Consider the following 23,725-nt stretch of genomic DNA (forward strand, 5'->3'; position numbering starts at 1 on the left):
CCAGCAACAGAGAGGAGAAAATTTGACCTAGGAGCAGACATGCCAAAGCCCAGAGTCTGGCCCTTGAGGGGAATTGCAAAGAACGCTGTAGGCTCTCCAACAGGTCCCTGTGGAGGAGTGAGAAGCAGAAACAACCCTCCCCCCCTCCCAAATACTGGCATTGACTGAACACTCGCCAGATGCCAGATCCAGGCTAAGTGCCTAGTGCATATTCACTCACTTACTTTTCATTACAGCTCTAGGAGTCATACACCTGTTACTCTCACTTTACAGGTGAGGAAACTGAGGCCTGAGATGTTAAGTTCTTTGCCCAGGGCAACGTGGAGAAGGGCTCAGACCGGAGCCTGGAACAGCAGGTGAAAGCTTGAGAAAGAGCTGGTCTCTCACACCAACATATAAAATAAAGTTAAGGAAGGAGGGCGGGGGGGGGGGGGAGGGAAGACACTGACCCGTTTCTCTTAGGGACAATGAGGAGACCATGGAGAGTTTGGAAGTAAAAGTCTGGCACAATCAGATCTGAACTTTAGAACAATAGGAGTTGTGGGCATGAAGAACAGTGGAGCTGGGGGTTCTGTGTTCCAATAAGGAGCTGTTCTTGGGGTGCCTGGGTGGCTCAGTTGGTTAAGCGGCCGACTTCAGCTCAGGTCATGATCTCACGGTTCGTGGGTTCAAGCCCCGTGTCGGGCTCTGTGCTGACAGCTCAGAGACTGGAGCCTGCTTCGGATTCTGTGTCTCCCTCTCTCTCTGCCCTCCCCCATTCACACTCTGTCTCTCTGTCTCTCTCTCTCTCTCTCTCTCTCTCTCTCAAAAATAAATGAACATAAAAAATTTTTTTTTGAAAAAAAGCTAGTCTCTTTCCTTGATGGCTTTTGAGTGCCCCCAGGAGGCACTTTGCAGACAAAGGACAAATGTCACATGTCCAAAAGTGACCAGAGGGCACAGAGGTGGTCTCACTGAAACCAAATCCTGGCAGAGGCAGGAATCCTTTCCCTCCTCTCCAGGAGCCACTCTTCTCCGACATCTGCTCACTCCTGCCACACACCTGTGGTCACAGCAAAGGTCTGGGTCAGGGGCTGGATGGAAATAGAAAAATTAATAAGACCTCCGCCTCAGAAGTCCGTCTCAGGGAACGAGAGAGGTGCCAAGTTTTATCTTCGGGTTCTGAGGCTTTCTGGCATCCCTAGAGTCGCCCAGAATGAATGTTCTCTTCCATTTTCCGAGGTTAATGTGTAGGGTGGATGCCTCACTCCTTTCCTTCAAGAGTAATAGAGAAGAAATGACTCTAAAGGAACAATGATTTTGATTCTTTAAAATACACGTACAGGGGCGCCTGGGTGGCGCAGTCGGTTAAGCGTCCGACTTCAGCCAGGTCACGATCTCGCGGTCCGTGAGTTCGAGCCCCGCGTCGGGCTCTGGGCTGATGGCTCAGAGCCTGGAGCCTGTTTCCGATTCTGTGTCTCCCTCTCTCTCTGCCCCTCCCCCGTTCATGCTCTGTCTCTCTCTGTCCCACAAATAAATAAACGTTGAAAAAAAAAATTTAAAAAAAAAAATAAAATACACGTACAATAGCACTGAGTGAGGGCTCAAAGCTCACAACTGTTGCAATTCTGAGCCCAAAAGTTAGGCAACCATAAATAAGATGGCCCTTCTGTACAATGCGATCTCAAGAGCTATCAATGGTTCCTAGAGCGTCACTGGTGCTCCCCGCGTACCCTCTTTTGGTTTGTGAAACATGGGGTATAGTGAAGAGAGTCCAGAGTTTGGTATTTCGTGTGTCTGCAAAAAATACACGGAGAACAAAGATACGGGTGTCCCTCAGGACTGCCACGTTAAGATGGTATTTATTTGTGAAACAAGTGGCTATCTACCCTGGTAGAAAAATTATCTACCTTCTGGGAGGATGATGGATTGCAAAAAGATGCCTCTTTCTCTGGACCGATCCCCACTCCCCACCGCCCCCAGGCCAAAGTACATGCTCTGCAAGAATAGCACCGGGCGGGGTCCAGTAGGGCCCACTTGGTCTCTCTATCACGTCCCCTTGGGCAGGGTACAGTCTCCAGTCTGTGCGCGGAGACCCTCCGAACCTCATACTCCATTCATATGGAGCCAACATATGGAAGGAGCTATCAGATTGCTTGGTAGTGGGACCCTGCAAATCATAACCACACTCAGGGATCTGAAAAGCAAAACGTTAAACTTTAAATACAAACCAGACCATGAGACATAATTGATCATAACTGACTGACTCCACGATCTTGCGTTACCGAGCTTTTGACGGCGATCCACAATAATTTAGTGTCTTAATAACGCAAGAGGGGAGACAAACGAATAGCGAAGAGAAAAATGATGAACGCCAAGACCATCAGAAAATAATTTCTATTTCCATTATTTTAATAGCAACGTTTCTGCGAGAAACAGGAAGAGTTTAGTTTTTTGAGAGAGTTACGGTTAAGAAGACCAAAGAGTTATACTAACTGAAAGTAAAGACGTATATAAATGATGAGCAGAAGAGGGGTTTTATTACTTCCAAGGGCTCTGAATCCTAGAATTGCATTAACCATTTGTTGCTCAGTGGAGAAACCCACTTTAATAAATAAAGAATGATGGCTTGAAAGCGGCGCATCGAAACCTCAATTTCAGTGCTACCAGTTTCTACTTATGCTGAAATTACACTATGTCTGGTAAATTGTTACTGTGATATGTGGAAGCAGTTTTTCCCAGGCGGCCGAACGCTTCCAATAACGGCGTTCTTCATCCTATTTATTTTGCTTATTAAAAATAAGCATAAAACTTGAGCATTTCAAGGCCCAAACCACCAACTCCTAATTAGTTTTATCTAAATTAATGAGGTTTTACTGTACTAATTTCTAAAAGTGCAGTACTAGATTCTAGGAAAAGCTGTTGCTATTAAAATGGAGAAAGGCAAGAAAATAATTGGGCAAAAGACTGAATTAAAGGTCTAATTCCGGGGGCGCTGGGTGGCGCAGTCGGTTAAGCGTCCGACTTCAGCCAGGTCACGATCTCGCGGTCCGTGAGTTCGAGCCCCGCGTCGGGCTCTGGGCTGACGGCTCGGAGCCTGGAGCCTGTTTCCGATTCTGTGTCTCCCTCTCTCTCTGCCCCTCCCCCGTTCATGCTCTGTCTCTCTCTGTCCCAGAAATAAATAAAAACGTTGAAAAAAAAATTTAAATAAATAAATAAATAAATAAATAAATAAATAAAGGTCTAATTCCATCCTCAGCCCTCCAATTAAAATCTTCTTCTGCCCATAATAGCATCAGCATGAAGATGATCCAATTATGAACATAACAACATTTATCATCAGATTTTGTTGCCTGTGTAGAATAGGATTCAGTATCTGTGATGAATTTTGGTCTTGGTTGATCCCAAATTTACATTAAAAAGGGACCCTGGAATGGAATCAGTTCTTGGCTCCTTCTTGCAAGTGGGTGTTTCCTTAAATGGTTCTCTGAAGCTTTGTCCCCAGAGGACAAAGAACGTTCTGGAATGGCAACCACCACCCCATGATGAGATTGAAATCAGCAGGTCTCATGTAGCGTCATGATTTTACAAATCTCATAATATTTTTAAATGGCCCAACCTTAGTCCAGTATGTATTTTTCGATAAAAAGATGAGACATTTTTTATTAATAGTTGTTAAGTGACTTTATGGACATGAAAATATTGATGATTATCAGTAATGTTATGAAGGGCTTAAAAATGTGTCATACTTCAGTAATTCCATTTTCAGATCACCTTAGTAGCTTCTTAGAGTAGCCCCTAAGCTACTGAAAACTCAGTAGGAACTTAAAAAACGTTTTTAAATGGAAGCCATGGATTTCCTAAGCAAAAACTATTCAGGTTATTTTTGAATAACCAATTCTGGGTACCTAAGCAAAACCCAAAATAATCTTACTAAGTCATTCCAAAAGAAACATTCTCCCCAAATCTCTTTGCAAATGTCAGCCTCGCTCAAGTGTACAAGACTATGTCTTAGATTCACTAAAAAAATATATCGCAGTTTATTTGTAAATGTCCAAAATAAGATGGTTTAGATTTTTCTTCCTCTTGGCAATTTGCTCTTACCCATTCAGTTGTTTTTCTTTCTAAGCTTGAACTTATGCACCATACTCGGTTCTCTTCTGGTAACTATTATCAGCTGGTACCTCCTCAAAAGAAGCAAGAGTTCTCAAGCTGAACAATTGCATCCCATAAAATTACTCTAAAAGCCCAATCTTGGCGTCTAAAAGGAAAGTTTCTCGAAGATAAATAAGAATTGGGCAATTAAGGGAACCTTCTCCCTCACCCCAGTTCAGTCTAGGAGATGAGAAGCTATATCACACCTTTTTGGAATGCCTAAGAAATAGTAAGCTATGGAGAATTAAATTGTCATGTCCCTTCTGACTGAAAAATAATAGTAAATAAGAACAATCTAGGATGATCTGAAGTGTTTGACAATGTGGTCAAATTCTACATCAGCGCATCATGAACTAAAACATGATCTCAGATTCAGAGCGTGTATTCTCTTTCTGCTAAAATCAGAGGATGTCTGGAGTGGTGTTGTGTAAATAATTAAATATCAAAGTTGAAAAGGATGGAGGGGAAGAGGGGGTAAAAAGTGGAAAAAGGTAAGAGAGAAGGCAAAGAAAAAATGTTTCCTGAAGTATAAATTTGGGGAAAACTCAGTTACACTCATATGCTTCCTACTGTTGGAAAAATAAAAATGCCCTCCCCTAATACCCGCCCTCTTTGTTTTCAGCAACAGAAGTAAACAGACACAAATGCATGACAAGAATTCTGTAACCTGCGGCTGGAGATAAAATGTGAACAAAACGGACAAAATCCCCATCTTAATGACACTTACACCCCAGAGGCTTGAACAGATACTTTATATAATCATACAAATAAATATAGAATTGAAAACGCATTGAATGAACAGCAAATCCGTGTTGTTTTAGAATCCTGCCGCAGAAGGATTTGACTCAGAGTTTTAATGTGTCCGGAGAAAAACAAAATAAACCAGGCATCTTGGTTCTGTAGGGGTGGAGAGGGTATTTTGTCCATTGACCACAGCCAATAAAATACTTAAGTAAAATCTCACATTATGCTATTTGTGCTCAGATAAAACTTCCTGGGCCTTTGTTTGCTTTTAAAACTTTTTCTATTGCTATCAAAAGTACTTGGAAATGAATACCAAAGGATGTTTATTTATAGTGGCTTAGAATACCAGTTTAAAACAGACTAGAGGATTTAAGGAGAATGGAAATAAAAAATTCAAAAGCAATGGACCTTGCCTAAACAAAGCAATAGCCCTGGCCTAGAAGTCAGAGAGTTCAAAGTCTCCATCAAATCCACCCTAGCTGTGTCGCCTTGGCTGACTTGTGCAACCTCTCTGAACCTCAGTTTCCTCATCTCTAAAGTTAAGGAGATAAGGAACCCCCTACTGGATCCTTCTGAGGGGCATAGGAGTTAGCATACACGAAAGTGCTTTGTGACCACTAGTATAGAAAGTATAGTATAGAAAGGGAGAAACCAAAGCCATGAAGAAAAAAAAAATGCACGTCTGAATCACCCCTCTGGGGCGAATGAATCCTAGTTGTCCCCAAAGACCTCATTAGCTATTTGAAAGATGTCGTTGTGTATTTATCTTGAAATTGCTTACTAATCATCTCAAGCAAAAGCTCATGGCAACATTATCAGAGCCAATTAGCCTGTCACACTCAGTACCCTGGAAAAAAATCAGCAAACGCTTTCTGCAATAAATACCCATATGTGCACTTGGGATTTAACTTCTGTGAGATGGAAATGGCACTGTTTTGAAATATATGCTGGCTGGGTTCTTTCTTCCTTCCTTTCTTTCCACCCCCTCCCCCCCCATCTTAGAAGCACCTTCAAGGACAAGGTAGCGAAACTGAAATTCAAAAAAGGTCAATGAGGGAAAATGCCATTTGAGTCAGAGATGGGTGGTGATTCTTACTCGAGTGCACCTCTTCAGCAGGCTCTCATGTTTTCACTTCAGAAGGCTTTATGTTGGTTCCTGATTCCATGAAGGGCATTGTTCAACACACACAGTGGCTCCACGGGCCACCTGCCTTGCGAGATTAATGGGGTCGTTCTGAGAAATCATGGCCTGCAGGAAGCATTTGTAACCAGTGCCATGGGAGGGAATCGCTCCGCATTTACCTTCCAGGATTCCGGAACGGAGTCCCCAAAGCTATTACACAAGGTTTTATAAATAGCAGTCACTTGCAGAACGTTCTAGAAGCCTCTCCTCTGAAATAAGTCCACCACACTGAATAACTACATGCCGTGATACCATCTCAGCGAAGGGGCAGTAATTCAATATAAGTTGAGCATTAGACAGTCAAACAAGATTTGTTCAACACCATCAAGGAATGGGTTCTTTAGGACCAAGGCTGCATGTTTCTTAGAGAGGATTCCCTATTTACTCGATGTGGCCTATTTCGTCCTTGGGGTTTTCATTACTTAAAAAAGGAAAGACATACAGAGTATGAAAGTCCTCAGCTTTATTAATGCAAACATATTTTTTATTAAAGAATGAACGCATTTACGCTAAAGAATAGTTTACATGTGCTGTAGAGCAGCAAGCAATATCTCCAAGAGGCAAGTTCTTCTCAATACGACTCCATGCTTATTCTACATGCCTTAAAACTGAACCCACACACCGGGGCACACGTACACACACACACAAACGCGTACACGGACACGCAGATACACAGACCAAAACATCGACCCCATTACTCTCTGGATTCAATGAGCTCTCATTTAAGGCTTCTGTAAGGTCCCCCAGTGTCCCCTAACATTAATTACCAGGATGAAAAACAGACTTTAATCAAGGAGCAGCATTACCTGGAACACTAGCCATCTGCTCCCGGCTTTAAACGTATGCATTTTAACCAACGCTTTTCAATTTCATTCAGTGTTGACTTTGTGTTTATGATATTTAAAGAGCCCCGGAACTGAGAAACCTCAGGCTCTCTCGGTGAGAATCTCTCATTAGAAAACAGTGAACAGACTGGAAACTCTGACTCTAAGGTCTCACCAATTTGAAGATGACAAGGTCAGATTTCCTTTTAGATGAAGACGGACACAGTTTGTCTAGACAAGCCAGTTGTACACAACACATTCTCTATTCGAGTACAACATTGAGTGAAGGCGGCAAGGCTTCCTTGGCGACGCCCGATCAGATCTGAAGCTTGCCGGGAAGGATTCCTCAGGCAGGACCATTAACTAAACAAGTTACTGTAAATCAGACCTGAAAAAAGGACAGCCCGCGTGGAGTTTTTGCTCACTTGCTGATAACTCGTTCCCTTTTTCCAAAGTTTCTGTGGTCGTGGTGGTTGTTTTTAAACTCCCACTTTGCTCGACTGGTTATTTCAGATGCTTGGTTATTTTCTTCCCTTTTTGTGTCCTGCAGTGTATGCTGAGAATCCATCCCTTAGGGACGTAGGCTGGGTTGGAAGGGGAAAGAGGGTGGATGAGGAGGGATAAGGAAGGCAGCTATTAGCAGTTGTGAGTATTCCAAGAAAATAGATGAAGTGAATACAATAAGAGGGTACTACTTGATATATTTATGTAAATAAAAGCATTATCTTTAACTGAATCAACTACCAGCTACCAGGTTGTTAGTTGTAAAGCTAAATAAAGGCTGTGCTGATTCGCTTACTGAGGAGAGAATCTGAACCATGCCAGGGAGAGGGGCTCTCAGGATGAGCCTGGAGTGTTCCCTTGGCTCTGCGGCCTCTGTGCCTGCATCTGTACCCCCCACCCCCCCCCCCACCCACGACTAGGGATCCTCCAGGGGCACCGAACATTCTGGCTGGGGTCCGTAAGGCAAACTGGAATGGCTCATCAAATAACAGCCGCAGTGTATTTGCCTGAGAGTGGTGACAACCGGCATGGAGAGCTCCTACAGGGAGGCATTGGGAAATGAGGGGTGGGGGGAGGAAGAGAGTCTAGAACTTTCCTCCCCGTCTGCACGCCCACCCTCCCCACAGTCACAGCAGCAGCAGATTTCAATGTAACGTAATTACTTTAATAATACATTTCTTTAGATTTAGAATTGCTCTTCTGAATTTAAAAAAGCTTGGTCAGCCAATAGCGTGGCAGTCTTTACTTCCCAAATTTGAATCGTTGCTTATTCATCTATCATCTTGAATTCCTCGACCAGTGCTGCCTTGCCGAAGCATGCTAAGTCCATTCAGCCGTCATCGGATTCCAATTCCTGGGAAACTTCTTCCGATGAGCTGTTCCTATGGATCCGACCATCGCTCTTCATACTGTGGAAAGTCTTCTTGAAGGCCTCCATCATGGCGTGGGCCAGCTTCTTGGCCTCGAGCTTGCTCTCGCACTCGACAGCATGGCAGTCCATTTGGTAGGACAGGTCGTCATTGATCTCCCTGTAAACCCAGGCGAAGATGTTGGGGCTCACGTTGTGGTCGGCGGTGCAGTAGGCAATGCGCGCCACCTGGAAGGTATCCATGTGGACCGTGGCTTCACCTTTGTGGTCGAGGTGATGGAGCCACACTTGGAATGGTCGGATTTCCAGGAGGGCGTTGGCGGGAAAGACATCTTCTCGGGCTAGCGTGTGTTTCTTCCAGAGCTCGATGACTGGCTTTTCTGTGCAGCCTGACAGGAACTGCATGCCTGTGGTGGGGACTTTACCCAGGTAGGTAACCTGCAGAGGGAAGAGAGGAAGAGAAAGGGAAAGGTCAATATTGGACTCTTCCTTCTAGTTGTTCACCCAGATGTTCTCAAGACAGTCACGCTGTCACTCGAAGCAGGTAGAGAGACACTTTTCCGGCTCCCTAAAACAAAAACCAGAAACAAACCCAAAAATGAAACAAAACAAAACAAAACCAAACACAAGATACCCTGTCATGGTAATTTTTACCTTTTCTCCCTAACAAGTTGACCATCTGGCAAAGGTACTGAAAACTCCTTAAATAGAGTTGGATTTTTAAAAACCTAATTTCTAGAGTCCCACTCTCCCTCTCCCTACCCCTTTTTAAAATTCAAATTACAATAATAGTATGATCTTTCACATAATTTGGCATTTCTTTAAAACTTGGTATTTGAAGTTAATTTTCAACCAACTTGAATGCTGGCTTATCGAAGAGCTAGACTGGCAGGACGAAAAGAAAGACAAAGAAGCCCAAGTGATTCAAATGGTGTCTTAAAAAAAAAACCTGTTTATCATCATACCAAGAAGGGATTTTCATGCTATTTTTTTTTCCATTCATCAAAATGCACGGAACTGGTACCATTGGACCACTGGCATTACGGAAATGCATCAAACTGAAGAAATCGTTTCAAGAAACCACACAAATCATATATAATTGGGCTCAAAATTAGTGACACAGATATAAATACTATCAATTTGAGGAAGAAAAGATCAGAAAAAGGTCCATGGAAATGATGAGAAAGGAGATGGGGCTACCGTGATTCCAGCCAATGTGTGTGTTTAGAGGGGAGATAAAAGCCACATTCAAAATGGCAGAAAACAGGTTAAGTACTATCGCATCTTTTTTTATGCTTTACCTCTTTCAAAAGAGTCAACTGGAGGGGCGCCTGGGTGGCGCAGTCGGTTAAGCGTCCGACTTCAGCCAGGTCACGATCTCGCGGTCCGTGAGTTCGAGCCCCGCGTCAGGCTCTGGGCTGATGGCTCAGAGCCTGGAGCCTGTTTCCGATTCTGTGTCTCCCTCTCTCTCTGCCCCTCCCCCGTTCATGCTCTGTCTCTCTCTGTCCCAAAAATAAATAAACGTTGAAAAAAAAAATTAAAAAAAAAAAAAAAAAAAAAGAGTCAACTGGACAGTCCCTTTAAAAAGTAACTTTGTGGAGAGGAACAGTTCTGCACATTCCAGGCGTACTTATCAGCAACCTACTATGCACACTGGCAAAGGGCCTGGGGGGATGGTGTAGGGGGAGAGAGATGTTGGAGAGGTCCACAATCCATAGGAAGGAGGCCACTGGAGATTTGCTCACAGCACAATCTTTGAAGCAGGCAAAGTCAAGATTTACATCCTAGTTCCACAGCTCACAAGGTGGGTGGTTCTGGACAGACCGCTAACCCTCTACTATAATGTAAGGCAGACCGTGAAAAGGGCAGGCAGGGGATACGGCAAAGTATCCTGAGGATTTAGAGGAGGGAGTGAGGGTGCCCTGCTAATGGGAGGCCTCAGGGAAGAGTCACTGAATTTCAAGATGTGGGGTCTCAAAAGCCAGGTGGGAACAGCTCACCAAGGCAGGGAGAGAAGGGGGCAGAAAGGAAAGGGCTGGAGTGGGGAAAGCCTTCCTCCCCACAACTTGGGCAAATAGGCCACTATTTGCATTAAGACAGCCCTGGGAGACAGGAAGTCCCTGAGCACTGGATGAACTTTGAAAGATGGCCCCGCATGCGGTCTAGGGAGCAGGGACATCCTTGCTCTCGTGGCATGCCATCGAAGGTCTACGGTCCCAGGAGTGCCTGGATTTGACCGAGGTTTGAACTCAGAAGACTTGCTTGATGCCAGGAAGAAGAGCAGATGGGAAGGGCTGAGCAGCAGCAGAGCCAAGAGGCAAGAGCTTCTGGAAAGGAGGGAGCAGAGGGAGCGGGAAAGGACAGGGGGAGCCCCACAGGGATGACATTGCAGAGACGGAATGACAACAGTTGGGGGCAGATAGACAAGGAAATGCCTCCACTCCACAAGGACAGCAACTGGTTGAAAAGCTCCCGTCACTCTGGATTGGAGAGAATGTACAATAAAGGGCTCTTGATTTATATCCTTGCGGAAAATGTGCTTTTTGTATGTGGTACTTTATGATACCTTTATTCTTTTTTAACAGCTTTATTACTTTTTATTGAGGTGAAATTCACATCACATAAAATTAACCATTTTAAAGTGTGTGATTCAGTGGCGGCTGGTAGTCAAAATAGCTGTACAACGATCAGCTCTGTCTGGTTCCAAAATATTTTCACCATCCCCGAGGGTGACGTGGTGCCCATTAAGCCGTCACTCCCTGCTGTCCCCTCTCCCCAGCCCCTGACAACCACCAATCTGCTTTCTGTCTGGATGGATTTACTATTCCGGATTTTCATATAGCTGGAATCACATAACATGTGACCTTTTGGGTCTGGCTTCTTTCAGTTAGCACAATGTTTTCAAGGTTCATCTAAGTTGTACCCTGTATCAATACCCCCTTCCTTTCTATGACGTCTTTACTTTCCAAAGTTTCAAAGAAAATGGGGACAACTAGTTTCAGTGCTTGAAGTAAAAGTGCATTCTTTCTTACTATCCACTGACACTAGAAAATAACTATGTTTATATTTGATAGAAATATCAGTCAGAGGGAGAAAATCTCCTTCAATGTGCTCTAAGCTCACACACACACACACACACACACACAATTTTTTTTTTAAGTTATCCAGTCTGGGAGCACCTGGGTGGCTCAGACGGTGGATGTCCAACTATTGATTTCGGCTCAGGTTGTGATCCCAGGGTCATGGAATGGAGCCCCACGTCCAGCTCCACACAGAGCGTGGAGCCTGCTTACGATTCTCTCTCTCTTTCCCTTTACCCCTCTCCCCCACTCACTCTCGTTCTCTCCCTCTCCCAAAAAATAAATTAAAATAAATATTAAAAAAATTATCCAGTCAGTGCCTTCATTTGTGATTTAATTAAGGGATGAGTTTAAAGAAACTTATTAGAACCTGTAGATAATTCGCTCCAATAGAAAGCAATTTCATAGTAGTAAATATGTGTAACTAAGTGCATTCCTCTCTTACAAATGCTTATTACTTGAAAACTGAAGATTTTAAGGGAAATAAAATTTTATTTTGAAAGCGTGCTTGAGAGAAGAATGGGGAGGGTATTAGTAGCTCAAAGAATTTAATAATAATGAAAGCTACTTAATAATATGTAGACATTCATAGAAACAATTTTAAAACCCCAAGGTAGAACATAGGACATCGACGCAACTTCTTGGTATTAAACTTACTGTGAAAGTAATCTTCATTTTGTGGTCCATTTGTGTCACTGAGGGAGCACACTAAACATCAAGCGAAAAGTTCCAAATCGCCCTTTATATATGTACATATATGTGTATATGTATATATACATATATCACGGCCAAATCAAGCCATACACTGAATAAGTAATAGCTCATATCTGTACCACACTTTAGACAAAAGGCACTTTGTGTTTGCCAGCTTCACTGGCAACCTCTTGGATCAGGACGGAATATTATTATCACCTGCCCATTTTCAAACATAATAACCTTAGGGCAGGTGGAGGCGAACTGGGACACATACTCTAGGCTGCAAAGTGTTGGCCTTTCAGGAACATTCTGATGATTTATGAGGAAGACGGCATGGACAAGACACCCTGAAAAGATACCTGTTGAATTCCTGAACCACTCTGCTTTTCGGTGAAAGCCATTTCCACTCAATTTCACTTTTCAGCCATTTATTCTTTTCCCCCATATTTTGACTGTAAGAGAAATTTTGGATTTCTTTATATATATTTTTGAAATGTTGGATTTATATGAGCACCCTAGGTACAGGGGGCACCCCCAAAGAATGTACAGTATTCTTTTGTGTGGTGCTTTTATAGATGACAATCTTTTCCATGCCATTATGGGCCTAAGCATTTCTTCAAAATTTTATTCTTGTTTTATAATTGCAGAAAGGCTCAGAAGACTTCTAAACTACCCAGAAAAATGGAGCAAAATAACAAAATTTTATACATATATGTATATATATATAATTTACATATCATACATTTAATATATATAATATCTGTTCATAATATCTGTTTTCTAAAACTCCTAGGCAAAATGGAGGACAAATAACATAATAATGTACATATGTATAATTTACATATCATATATTTAAGTATATATAATATCTGTTCATAATATAGATCTGTTTTTTAAAACTCCCAGGCAAAATAGAGCACAAATAACAAAATTATATATATATATATATATATATATCATATATGTAACATATATATATCATATATATGATATATATAATCTCTCTATATAAACTGTATATATGATATACATATGACATATGATATATATAAGCTATATACATAAGCTATATATATCACATATATATAGCTATATATATCATATATCATATGTATATCATATATCATGTATTATAAATTGGTGCTCCATTTTGCCTGGGAATTTTAGAAAACAGATCTGTTCAGAATATATATGTTTTCTAAAATACCCAGGCAAAATGGGGCACAAATAAAATTTTATACATATATATGTATATATATATATATATAAAACTTATATATCATATATTTAATATATACAATATCTGTTCACAATATATATCTATTTTCTAAAAGTCAAGAAGATATAATCTGCTTAAAATGAAATCGAAGACAACAAAATGTTTAATCTCAAGAACTGCAGACTTTTGGCATCTTTGCAAGAGAGGCATAAACGTGTTCTACCAGTACTAATCCTGAATATTCCATTAGCTTCATCTTGCAAAGTATTAGTGAGCCTGCAGAGAGAGGAGAGCTAAAAGTGACTTATGGGATGACTCCTCTCCACTGAGGTACTGACAAGGGCCTACAAGCACACCAGGTACCCACTGGCTCTTCCACAACTCACACCCGCTCTCAACTGGGATCTGCCGTGGAGAGTCCAGAGGCTGCAGCGGACAGACAGGCCCTTTGGACAAGCACAGAATCAGCAAACCTGCACCTGAGACGCCAGAAGATGGCCGACTGTCTAGACAAGCAGCTGTAGTCCTGCGGTACCAGGGTCGGCTCACCGCAGGCCTTGGGAGGGCTTTGGGCCGAGTCTCCTCTTCAGTTAAATGAGCTGACCCCGCCCCAACCCGCCTAAACAGCCCCAGTAATGAACTGCTCTCTGGTTCCTGCAGGATCTCGTCAGCCCAAAACATGAGCTAGAGAGCGTTACCTGGTGTCACTGGGTGAGCCTTGAGAGGTCCATGAAGCCTCTGTTTTGCTACCTTTGTGGAGGTGATCATGTCCGAAATCCCATGAGCTGACATATGTACAAAGAAATGATGTTGACATTTCTTAAAGAGACATAGAAAAAGAATTATCTGAATGGAGTTCCCCTAAAAATGGAATGTAAAACGGTGAAATGATGCACCAAGATAGCTTCCCCTCAGAATGACCCCTTTAAGTCAGCCCTGGTATCTTCCATAATGGCCCGTGTTCTGGAACCCTGATTTAGTGCACTTTCCCCTCAGAAGTCAACTATTTACTACCTGCCTGCACATTTGCTAATCCCCTCCTAAGTTCTCCAGAGTCTGGCATTAACCCATATTGTTGACTATAAGTCCTTGAAAAAACATAAAAAATAAAAACCACAGACCATTCATGGTTTAAAAAAAAAAACCAAAACACCAAAGAGTGAATTTCTGTCTTTAATTTTTCATATATAGTTTAATAGAAATATACCTATGGCTCTGTTTTCAAGGGAAAACAAAGCAAAAGCTGGAACGAAATCAATTGTCTCAAAACATCAAAGCTGTGCGTTCAGCCACGTCCTCTTTGGACTTGAGGCCACAGGGTATACGTGTGTCAATAAACAGAAACTCCAAAATACAGGGTTCTATCCTTGTATCGTTCTAAGTCAACAGCATTGTAGGGATTTACTCTCTTTATAGAGAAATCGCTTCTTGCCACAACCTTCCTTGTGTGGGGGACTTTATTCCACAGCCCTCTGTGGGCACTCCTTCCCTAAGTGAAAACACAGGACTTAATGTGCGAGGCTGCTTCAGGAGGTCCGGCCGCCGACAGCTGCACACCAATGTCAGGTTTGGTTAAGGGGAATCCTGTTATCCTGCCCATCTATGAAAGAGGTGAATGTTTTCTAGATGAATAAGTCCCTTTTGAGCCTCATCCTAGAGGGCTGCAATCTTCCAGAGCCACAGAGTAGACGAGAAACGTCGAGTCACTGAATTGCTCATTAAATGTCCAAAATAGTAGACAGATTTTTTTTTTTTAAGTTGTCACCTCCCAGGGTGACAAAGGGAGTTGGAAGATGACAGGAAGAGTCGTTAGGGGGAGTATCAACCAGTTGGAAATATGCAGTAAATACCAACATCTTTTCTATGGTTGCCGAAACAGGCATTGGGCAAGAAACTTATTAAGAATGAATCATTCAGAGAGAAATAAACAAGCAGAGCAAAAAATGAAAGTTTTTCCCCATGTGTCATTCAGTGGCATAAACTGGTGCCCCAGACACAGACGTTTGCAATGTGTGAATGGGCTTTGCTCAATCCCAAATGAAAAAATTATTTGAGAATACACACGGCGTGTGAAAATACATAGAGGCCACAGTGCTAAGGGACCCGCCAGAGTGTCTGCAGCATTACCAGTGTCAGTCAGCAGAGACTAGTGTCCTCAGAAGCTCTCCTTCCCACCCATGACTTTTCCAACAGCCCAGCCAGCTCTCCATTCATGAATCATCACTCTTTCCTCATCTGTGGCAAAATAAACCCTGGGTGCCTGACATGCCTCCCTGTGGCCAAGCATGCATCGTTCTAGTCCTTCCTCTTGGTGGCCAGTCAATATTTCATTCTGGTCTGAAAATCCCTTGTTTAGAACCCTGACCTGTCTCATCCTAGACTGGACGGTGGGATGGATAGGCTGATGACAGGGACCCTCAATGAAAATGTGGGCTGGAATGGATGATCATGGAAGAATCCAAGCACCTGGTTTCCTGGGGATCTTTGACCTTCCAAGCTGGACAAACCCAACTTCGGGACTACACGAGCCCAGCTTTGGTTCAGTCTGCTATGAAGTCTCTCTGGGAAGGCAAATCCAGATCAAAGCTCCTCCAGAGGCCTTTCCTGGGATATAAAAATCCTTGCTGTTCTTTCATTGTCTGTAGGGCACTTCCTGTCTCAGCTGATATAAAATAACATGATATGAACTCAAGACGGAAGATGCGGGACTGGGAATCCTAATAGCCTTTGGGTTATAAGGCAGAAGATAAGAAAAAGAAGAGGCAACCCTGAGCCGACAGCAGAGACAAACTTCTCTCTCCTGACACTAATTCCTATTTCACTTTGCAGAGAAAGGGGACAGAACACAGAGATTCACATGCCTAACTTGAATCGTCTCCTTCCTTGCTGGCCACAGAAAAGCAAACACCCAGTAGACACTCTGAAGAGTGGATCCGCATGCCAATTATCTAACAATCCCCAACACAAAGACAGACATAATGCTAATTATGACCTCGAACTTGTATTACATTCTGTATGCCACGAAGAAGGTATAAAAGAATAAATGCTGTTCACAGTGTAACCTATGGAGTCATTGTGAGAAAAAATACAGTGATAAACTTTGGGCTTAAAAACTGAATTTCTTAATTGCACACTTACTTGGTAAGTACTTATTGAACACCTATGAGGAACAGGTATATTAGTGAACAGAATCAATAAAACTCCCTGCCCTCTTGACGCTCACATTCCCAATCACAAATGAAGGTTACAGGACTCAACATTATACGGGCAAGGCTGGCCTGCGTGAGCACACACGCATGCCTCTGTGAGCACTTCTGACGAATCTGGAAATCTTCTCTTGCATTCAAAAAGGTCTTCCCTCTCATAGAGCACAGTGGGGATGAAAAAAAAAATCCTAGAGTTAGTTCCTCAGATCAAGCTGTGGCCCATGAAAGTTTATTAGTCTTTATGCTCATTGTGGTTTGGGTTCCTGAGATGTCGCGGTGGTAGGAGAGGAGCTGTGGAGGAACATCAAGGCAGAGGGAAAGGTGTGTAGGAGCTCGAAGACCAAGGCAGACTTTGCCTCCCGAACAAAATGGCCTGGCAATTAAAATGCCACTGGTGACTTTACATTTGTCCTCGTGACAGGACACAAGAGCTTCCTGGCCTCACTTGACACCTGTCTCTTCACTCTCAGGATACTCCAGGCACATCACACCCATTTGCCTTCATTGAGATCTTGGAGTAAAATTATGAGTTGTTTTAGGCTACCCAGCATCGATTCTACTTTTGACTGCTTCTTTCTTTATTTTGGAGACCCAAATAGCAAGTGTGTCCAGTGTTTAAACTCACAGTGTTGATAATTATATTGCAATCAATTCAAGGTATATCATCAACATTCTCAGCTTTTGGTGCTAAATGGAGCTGTTCATCCCTGCCTAACACCACCCCTCTGTTGCAGAGACTACGATCGTGATACTTGCCCGAAATCACGCAGGTGGTCCCTGTGCAAACGAGCAAGATGTGGGACAAAAGTTCTTCCACTCTAAGGACAAGATTCTTCCCACTACCCCAGTCTTCCCTGTAGAGGATCTAAACCCTTTTATTTTCCACTCATATTGTCATCTACCTTCTCTCTGGCCATTTCTTCAAGGGTCCACACTGAGACCCGGCCAGGGACAGGGAAAGGTGACAGACACCCTGTCAGGGCTTCTTGAACATTCTAAAAGGAATTTAGAATCAGTGAGACTGTCCTTAACCTGAGATGCGTTTACATAGCTCAGGGATTTAAGCCATGATGCTAGCATTAATAATTGAAAGAAGGAGACAAGAATGCATACTTGATATTCAGATATCATATTCCTAACGAATTTTGAAACGGTGCTTTACGAAGCAAACAATCCCTGTCTCAAAGAATAATTGCGAAGAGCAAATATCAAGCGTGCAATGTTGGCCCCAACCCCGCTCCGGTGGGTGGCATACCAGCAAAAGCCAGACAATATATGAGCCACACGCAGGGTGAGCCGGACTTTACATAGCCCTCAACAAAGGCACGAGAGCCTCACAAGGCCAGGCTGCGAGGCCTGAGCTCAGCTCCCAACAGAGCTAGGAATCCCTTCTGGTTGCCCTCCAGGGTCCTATTCCTCTGCCCTTCCGACTTCTACGGGCCATCCCTAAGAAGCCCAGATGATTCTGGATCAAGAGCAGGATTTTCTTCTCCAAAATGGGTCTTGGGTACCACTCTGGGGCCTATTTATAGGTAGACCTCTTCAGGAGTGGACCCAGCTGTCCCTTGGCTAGACAGGAAGGAGGAAGAATTTTTACCATTCCCCTTAAGGCTATGTTTTGAAGTCTTTGCCTTGTATCTATTTAGTCAGGCTTAGTCAGCTGAGCCAGAGGCAAAATGTGAGCCAGGCTGCCTAAGGTAAGCCTGTCTCAAACAACACATTTTTGTTCACCATCCCAAAGGGGACGGTGATGACCCAGAAAGCCTCACAGAATTACTCTTTATTTTTTTCTTAATGGTAGCAGCCATGCTGGCAGTAGAAAGCAGATTTTCCAAAGTGCATACCCTCTGGTACATATTCCTTTGTTTAGTGGTATTTATTTGTCTTGGTAACTTTCCTAAGGTCATAAATATGAAGAATACTGTTTTATTGTTTAGCAATTCTTTCCAAGTATTTGCATGGGTTATGTGGACCGAATCTATAAAAATATTAAGAGAAGTTTTATGGGAGATAGGTTTTCCTTGTATTATGTAAATGGACATCGTGGGGGGAAAAGCAAATTTACTAAGACCCAATATCAGAAAATAATTAAGTACAATTTTTGCACTCTACTCAAGAGATGAACATTGCTTCAGCTGTTAAATACAGCTTCTGTCTCACAGTTAGGTGTGTCAGTGATAGATTTGTTTTTATTATTCATATTATAACTTAGTTCCAATGGCGTAGAGTGATTTGAGATGCTGTGCCCCGTCTTGTGCTTATCAAGCAATCCCAATGTGCAATTTGTCCTGTCAATTGGCTCTTGGATGTGTGAAGTTGGAAATATTGTCATTGTCACTGTCAAAGACAGAAGCGATTTATCTGGAAGGCACTGAAGTGTGCCCCTGAAGACAAAGTCACTTAATAAAAGTGACACCACATTGAAACATACATCCCCGCCTCGGGCCCCTTCTGGTGAGCTGGCCCAAGGATGGTCAAACCAGGTGCTGTTCTACTCAGTGGCACAAGAGCAATTTATTTCATGACAGGTCTGATATCTCCCCTTCTGCTTTCTAATCAGCGGCGTATCCTGGAGAGGGACAGACATTCAGCAGAGCTCTCCAGGCCCCGCGATGTTCACAATGAGAAAATTCTCTAAATGACAAATCAATATCAAGCACACTGCTTCAGAGTTATCCTGACAAATGGATTCAAGGGACAAACACGGTGGCAGGTGAAAAATGTCACCGATTTTAGGCCTTGTAGCACTTTATCAATTCATTTTCCATACTGCACAATTCATTAGAAATGGACCAGAGAAGGCATTAAACATTCAGAAGAAAAATCATCTTGAGACAACATTTGGCTGGAAGGAATAAAATAAGCACACTGATCTACTGGCTATGAGTCTAGAGCTCTTAATCAAAGGCCAGTGAAGGTTTGAAACAAGAGAGGTACACCGAGGCTAACTAAACCTGGAATACTAGGTATTCCAGACAGAGGGACACTTACGTTCAAACAAAAACCGCTACACGAATGTTCACAGCTTTATCGCTAACGGCCAAAAAATGGAATCAGTCCAGATGTCTTTCAACAGGCAAATGGTTACGTAGACGGTGGCACAGCTGTACCACGGAATGACCACTGACACCTATAACGACCCAGATGGATCCCCAGGGAGTTCTTCTGGGTGAAAATAAACAACCCCCCAAAGTAACATACTGTATGATTCCATTTGTATATCATTTTAGAGATGGGGAACAGACCGGTGGTCGCCAGGGTTTAGGGTGGCGTGAGGGTGGAAGAAAGGAGGGTGTGGTTATAAAAGGGCAACGCAGGGTGAGGAACATGTTTGGTACCTTCACTGTGGGGCTGGAAACATGCCCACACACATGCAAAAGTTGTATGCAACTAAATACACACACAGGCATCATGAGTAAAGGCAAAACTTGGAAAAGCTGAATAAGATAGTTGGGTCGTATGACTATGGTATAACACTGCAGTTTTGGAAAGTGTTATCATAGGAGAAAAGTGGGTAAAGTTTTGGGGACCTCTCTGGATTATTTCTTAACAACTGCATGTGAGTCAACGATCCTAATAAAAATATCAATTAAAAAAGTCATCTCATCCATCTTATTAAGAGTTGTTTTTCTAACAAAGCTATCTTTATTTATCAAAATCTGTAATACACTTATGCTATTCTGATCAATGCATATGCATATGAATTTAAGGATAACTCAAGCCAGAAGGTATTTAAATTTAAAGGCATATGGTCAAAGAAAACAATTTTTGAAAGTTTCCATTATTTACGTATTTTTCTGTATAGAAGAAATAGGACAGGATGGGAGATAAATGATTAAACCACAGTTCTAAAATCCATTCTCTCCCTTTATGGAGGAAAGGGAGAGTGACCCCAGAAGAGAAAGAAATGGCCCGGTTTAATGTCCTCGTCAGCTTGTTAATGACAGACTTTGTGCCATGTGCAAAGCAGGCAGGTCCTTATCTACGGAATGCCTAATGCAGGTTTACCTGTTTCCCTAGAATTGTTCCTGGGGAAACAAACATAAAATCTGTAGATACACAGCACACGACTTCTGGGAAAACATCTGTTAAGCTATGCAAGTAAAAATGGAAATGTTTCAAGGTTTAAAAGGATCTCCTTGCATAAATACCATAACCACATGCAGTATTAGGTATCTTCTGTGTTGTCCGGGCTACACCGTTCATGCTGCAGCAAGAAAGGACTAAAAGGGCCTCAGTGACGGTCCCAGATCTCACCTCGTATTGCTTGTGCTGATCGTTTCCTTGAAATTATTAGTAAAGTTTGGCACTGCATGAGATTTCTGATCTGGACATCCAATTCTCTGTGTAATCTCATAGGGTGATCAATAGCCTTTCAAGCAGACACGGATACTATTTTAGGATGACATTTGGTGGGGTTGTGGGGCTGCAGGAGGGTAGAAGGACTATAGGAGCCCAGAAAGGAAAAGAAAGGCTGTAGAATTTATGATTGTTATGGAAAAGCTATTGCAAGTAATGGTGCTGTGAACACGGGGGGATGAATATCTTTGTCAGGTAGTCTTTTCATTTCTTTAGGTATTTTCCCAGAGGGGCGATTGCCAGATTGCGTGGTAGTTCTATTTTTAATTTTTGGAGGATCCCCCATTTTGTTTTCCATACTGTGGCTGTACCAAGGTACACTCCTTCCAACAGCACACAAGGGTTTTCTTCACATCCAAGCCAACACTTGTTATCTCTTATCTTCTTGGTGATGGCTGCTGTAGTCGGCATAAGCTGAGATCTCACTGTGGTTTTCACTGACGTTCCCCGAACGACTAGTGATGGTGGGCATCTTTTCATACACCTGTTGGCCTTTTGTGTATCTTCTTTGGGGAAATGTCTATTTGAGACCCTTGCCCATTTTTTAATTGAGTGTTCATTTTATTTTACTGTTGAGTTATAGGACTTGTTCTACATTTTGGATATTAACCCCTTATATGGTGATGCAAATGATATATGCTTTGACACTTTTTTTCCCATTTTATAGATTGCCTTTTGATGGTTTCTTCTGCTGTGCAGAAGCTTTTTGGTTTGACACAGTCCCACTTGCTTATGCTCTTTTAAGTTTATTTATTTTTTGGGGGGGGAGGGGCAGGGAGAGAGGAGAGACTCTCTCAAGCAGGCTCCATACTCAGCACAGAGCCTGATGCGGGGCTCGATCCTGCAAACCATGAGGCTGTGACCTGAGCTGAAATCAATAGTCAGACACTTAACCTACTGAGCCGCCCAGGCACCCCACTTTCTTATTTTTTATTTTGTTGCTTGTCTTTTAGGTGTCATGTCCAACACATCATTACCAAGACCCAAGAGCCAAGACATGGAAACAACCTAAGTGCCCACTGATGGATGAATGGATAAAGAAACTGTGAGATAGATCTATCTATCTATCTATCAATCGATCGATCAATCGATAGATAATTAAGCCATAAAAAGTTGAGGAAATCTCACCATTTGCAACATGAATGAGCCTTGAAGGCATTATGCTAAGTAAAGTCAGAGAAAGACAAATACTGCATGATCCCACTTGTATGTGGCATCTAAAAAAAAACAAAAACAAAAACAAACAAACAAAAAAACCCACACCAAACCCACAGACACAAAAATCAGACTTGTGGTTATGAGAGGTAGAGCTGGGAGGGAGGGGCATTTGAAGGACGGTGGTCAAAAAGTATGAACTTCCAGTTATAAGATAAATAAGTACCTAGCATGTAACGTACAACATGACTGTAACTAACACTGCTACAGGACGGTTGTTAAGGGTAACTCCTAGGGGTGGCTCCGTTGGTTAAGCATTTGACTCTTGACTTCAGCTCAGGTCATGATCTCAGTTTGTGAGTTCAAGCCCCACGTCGGGCTCTGTGCTGACAGCTTAGGGCCTGGAGCCTGCTTCAGATTCTGTGTCTCCCTTTGGAAAAGTGTCTATTCATGTCTCCTGCCCATTTCTTCACTGGATTATTCGTTTTTTGGGTGTGGAGTTTGGTGAGTTCTTTATAGATTTTGGATACTAGCCCTTTATACTAGGATGGGACTGGAGGGTATTATGCTGAGTGAAATAAGTCAGTCAGAGAAAGACAGATACCATATGTTTTTACTTGTATGTGGATCTTGAGAAACTTAACAGAAGACCATGCGGGAGGTGAAGGGGGGGAAAGTTATAGACAGGGAGGAAGGCAAACCGTAAGAGACTCCTGGACACTGAGAACAAACTGAGGGTTGATGGAGGGTGGGGGAGAGGGGAAAGTGGGTGACGGGCAATGAGGAAGGCACCTGTTGGGATGAGCACTGGGTGTCGTACGGAAACCAATTTGACAATAAATTATATTAAAAAAAAATTATGTGTCTCCCTCTCTGTCTGCCCCTCCCCTGCTCACTCTCTGTCTCTTAAAACTAAATACACATTAGAATAAAAAAAATAAATAAATAAACAAACATTTTAGAAAAGAGCAAATCCTACAAGTTCTCATCACAAGGAGATGTTTCTTCTTTTTCTGTTGATTTTTACTGTATCTATGTGAGACAATGAGTGTTTGCTGTATTTATTGCAGTAAACACAATACATGTAAACCATCATGACACATGCCTTCAACTTATACAACGATGTGTAAGTTCCTCAATAAAACTTTAAAAACATAGTGGCTGGCATAGGAGCGTACTAGCCTAAGTCGAAAATGATATTTTTGAAAGAGATGCTAGTTTGGTATAGAGGTTACACTAACTACACTTAAAGGAGCCATGTCGCAATTTTATTTAAATTTACCGTATTTTAAATGTGATAGAAACCGTGTCCTCTGCAACTGTTTAAATGTACAATGGACATATTCACTGCATACTTAAAGATGTATGGTCAAGGAAAATAGTGATATAGTTTGTAGAAAACTGAGTGAAACCCCTAGACGATGTCTTACTTGGCTGATTCTTACTTAAAAGATCCCCTCATAATTAGCGATAATGCTAACTAAAACTACTCTGAGGTGGCCTCCTCACTTGCCAGACTGGTAAAAATAAAAAGTATGGCACACACCATGTTGGCAAGGCTATGGAGAGACGGATACCCTCTTGCACTGCTGACTGGGGTGCAAACTGATAGAACCTTTTTGGAAGGGAATTGGTAATATGTAAACACACACACATACACACACACACACACACACACACACACACACACACAAGATGAATGAATACATTTGCACCTGGCTCAGTGCTAATTTAAATGGAAAATAAAAAGATT

The 23,725-nt window shown here is 42.5% G+C and overlaps 1 protein-coding gene across 3 annotated transcripts in view; it reads right to left on the reverse strand.

Moving 5' to 3' along the window:
- Nucleotides 1-6,509: 6,509 nt before the first annotated feature.
- The window catches only part of PID1 (phosphotyrosine interaction domain containing 1), a 231,951-nt gene continuing 214,735 nt past the window's right edge, over nt 6,510-23,725 (reverse strand). For all 3 annotated transcript variants that reach the window (XM_086719845.1, XM_086719843.1, XM_086719844.1), the window contains one exon: nt 6,510-8,695. In XM_086719845.1, the coding sequence (XP_086575971.1) occupies nt 8,219-8,695 (477 nt within the window). In that variant the 3' untranslated portion in view covers nt 6,510-8,218. The remainder of the gene's footprint in view (nt 8,696-23,725) is intronic.

The sequence above is a fragment of the Puma concolor genome, chromosome C1 (assembly GCF_028749965.1).
Source record: "Puma concolor isolate L17-30 chromosome C1, mPumCon1.1.hap2, whole genome shotgun sequence".
Lineage (NCBI taxonomy): Eukaryota > Metazoa > Chordata > Mammalia > Carnivora > Felidae > Puma > Puma concolor.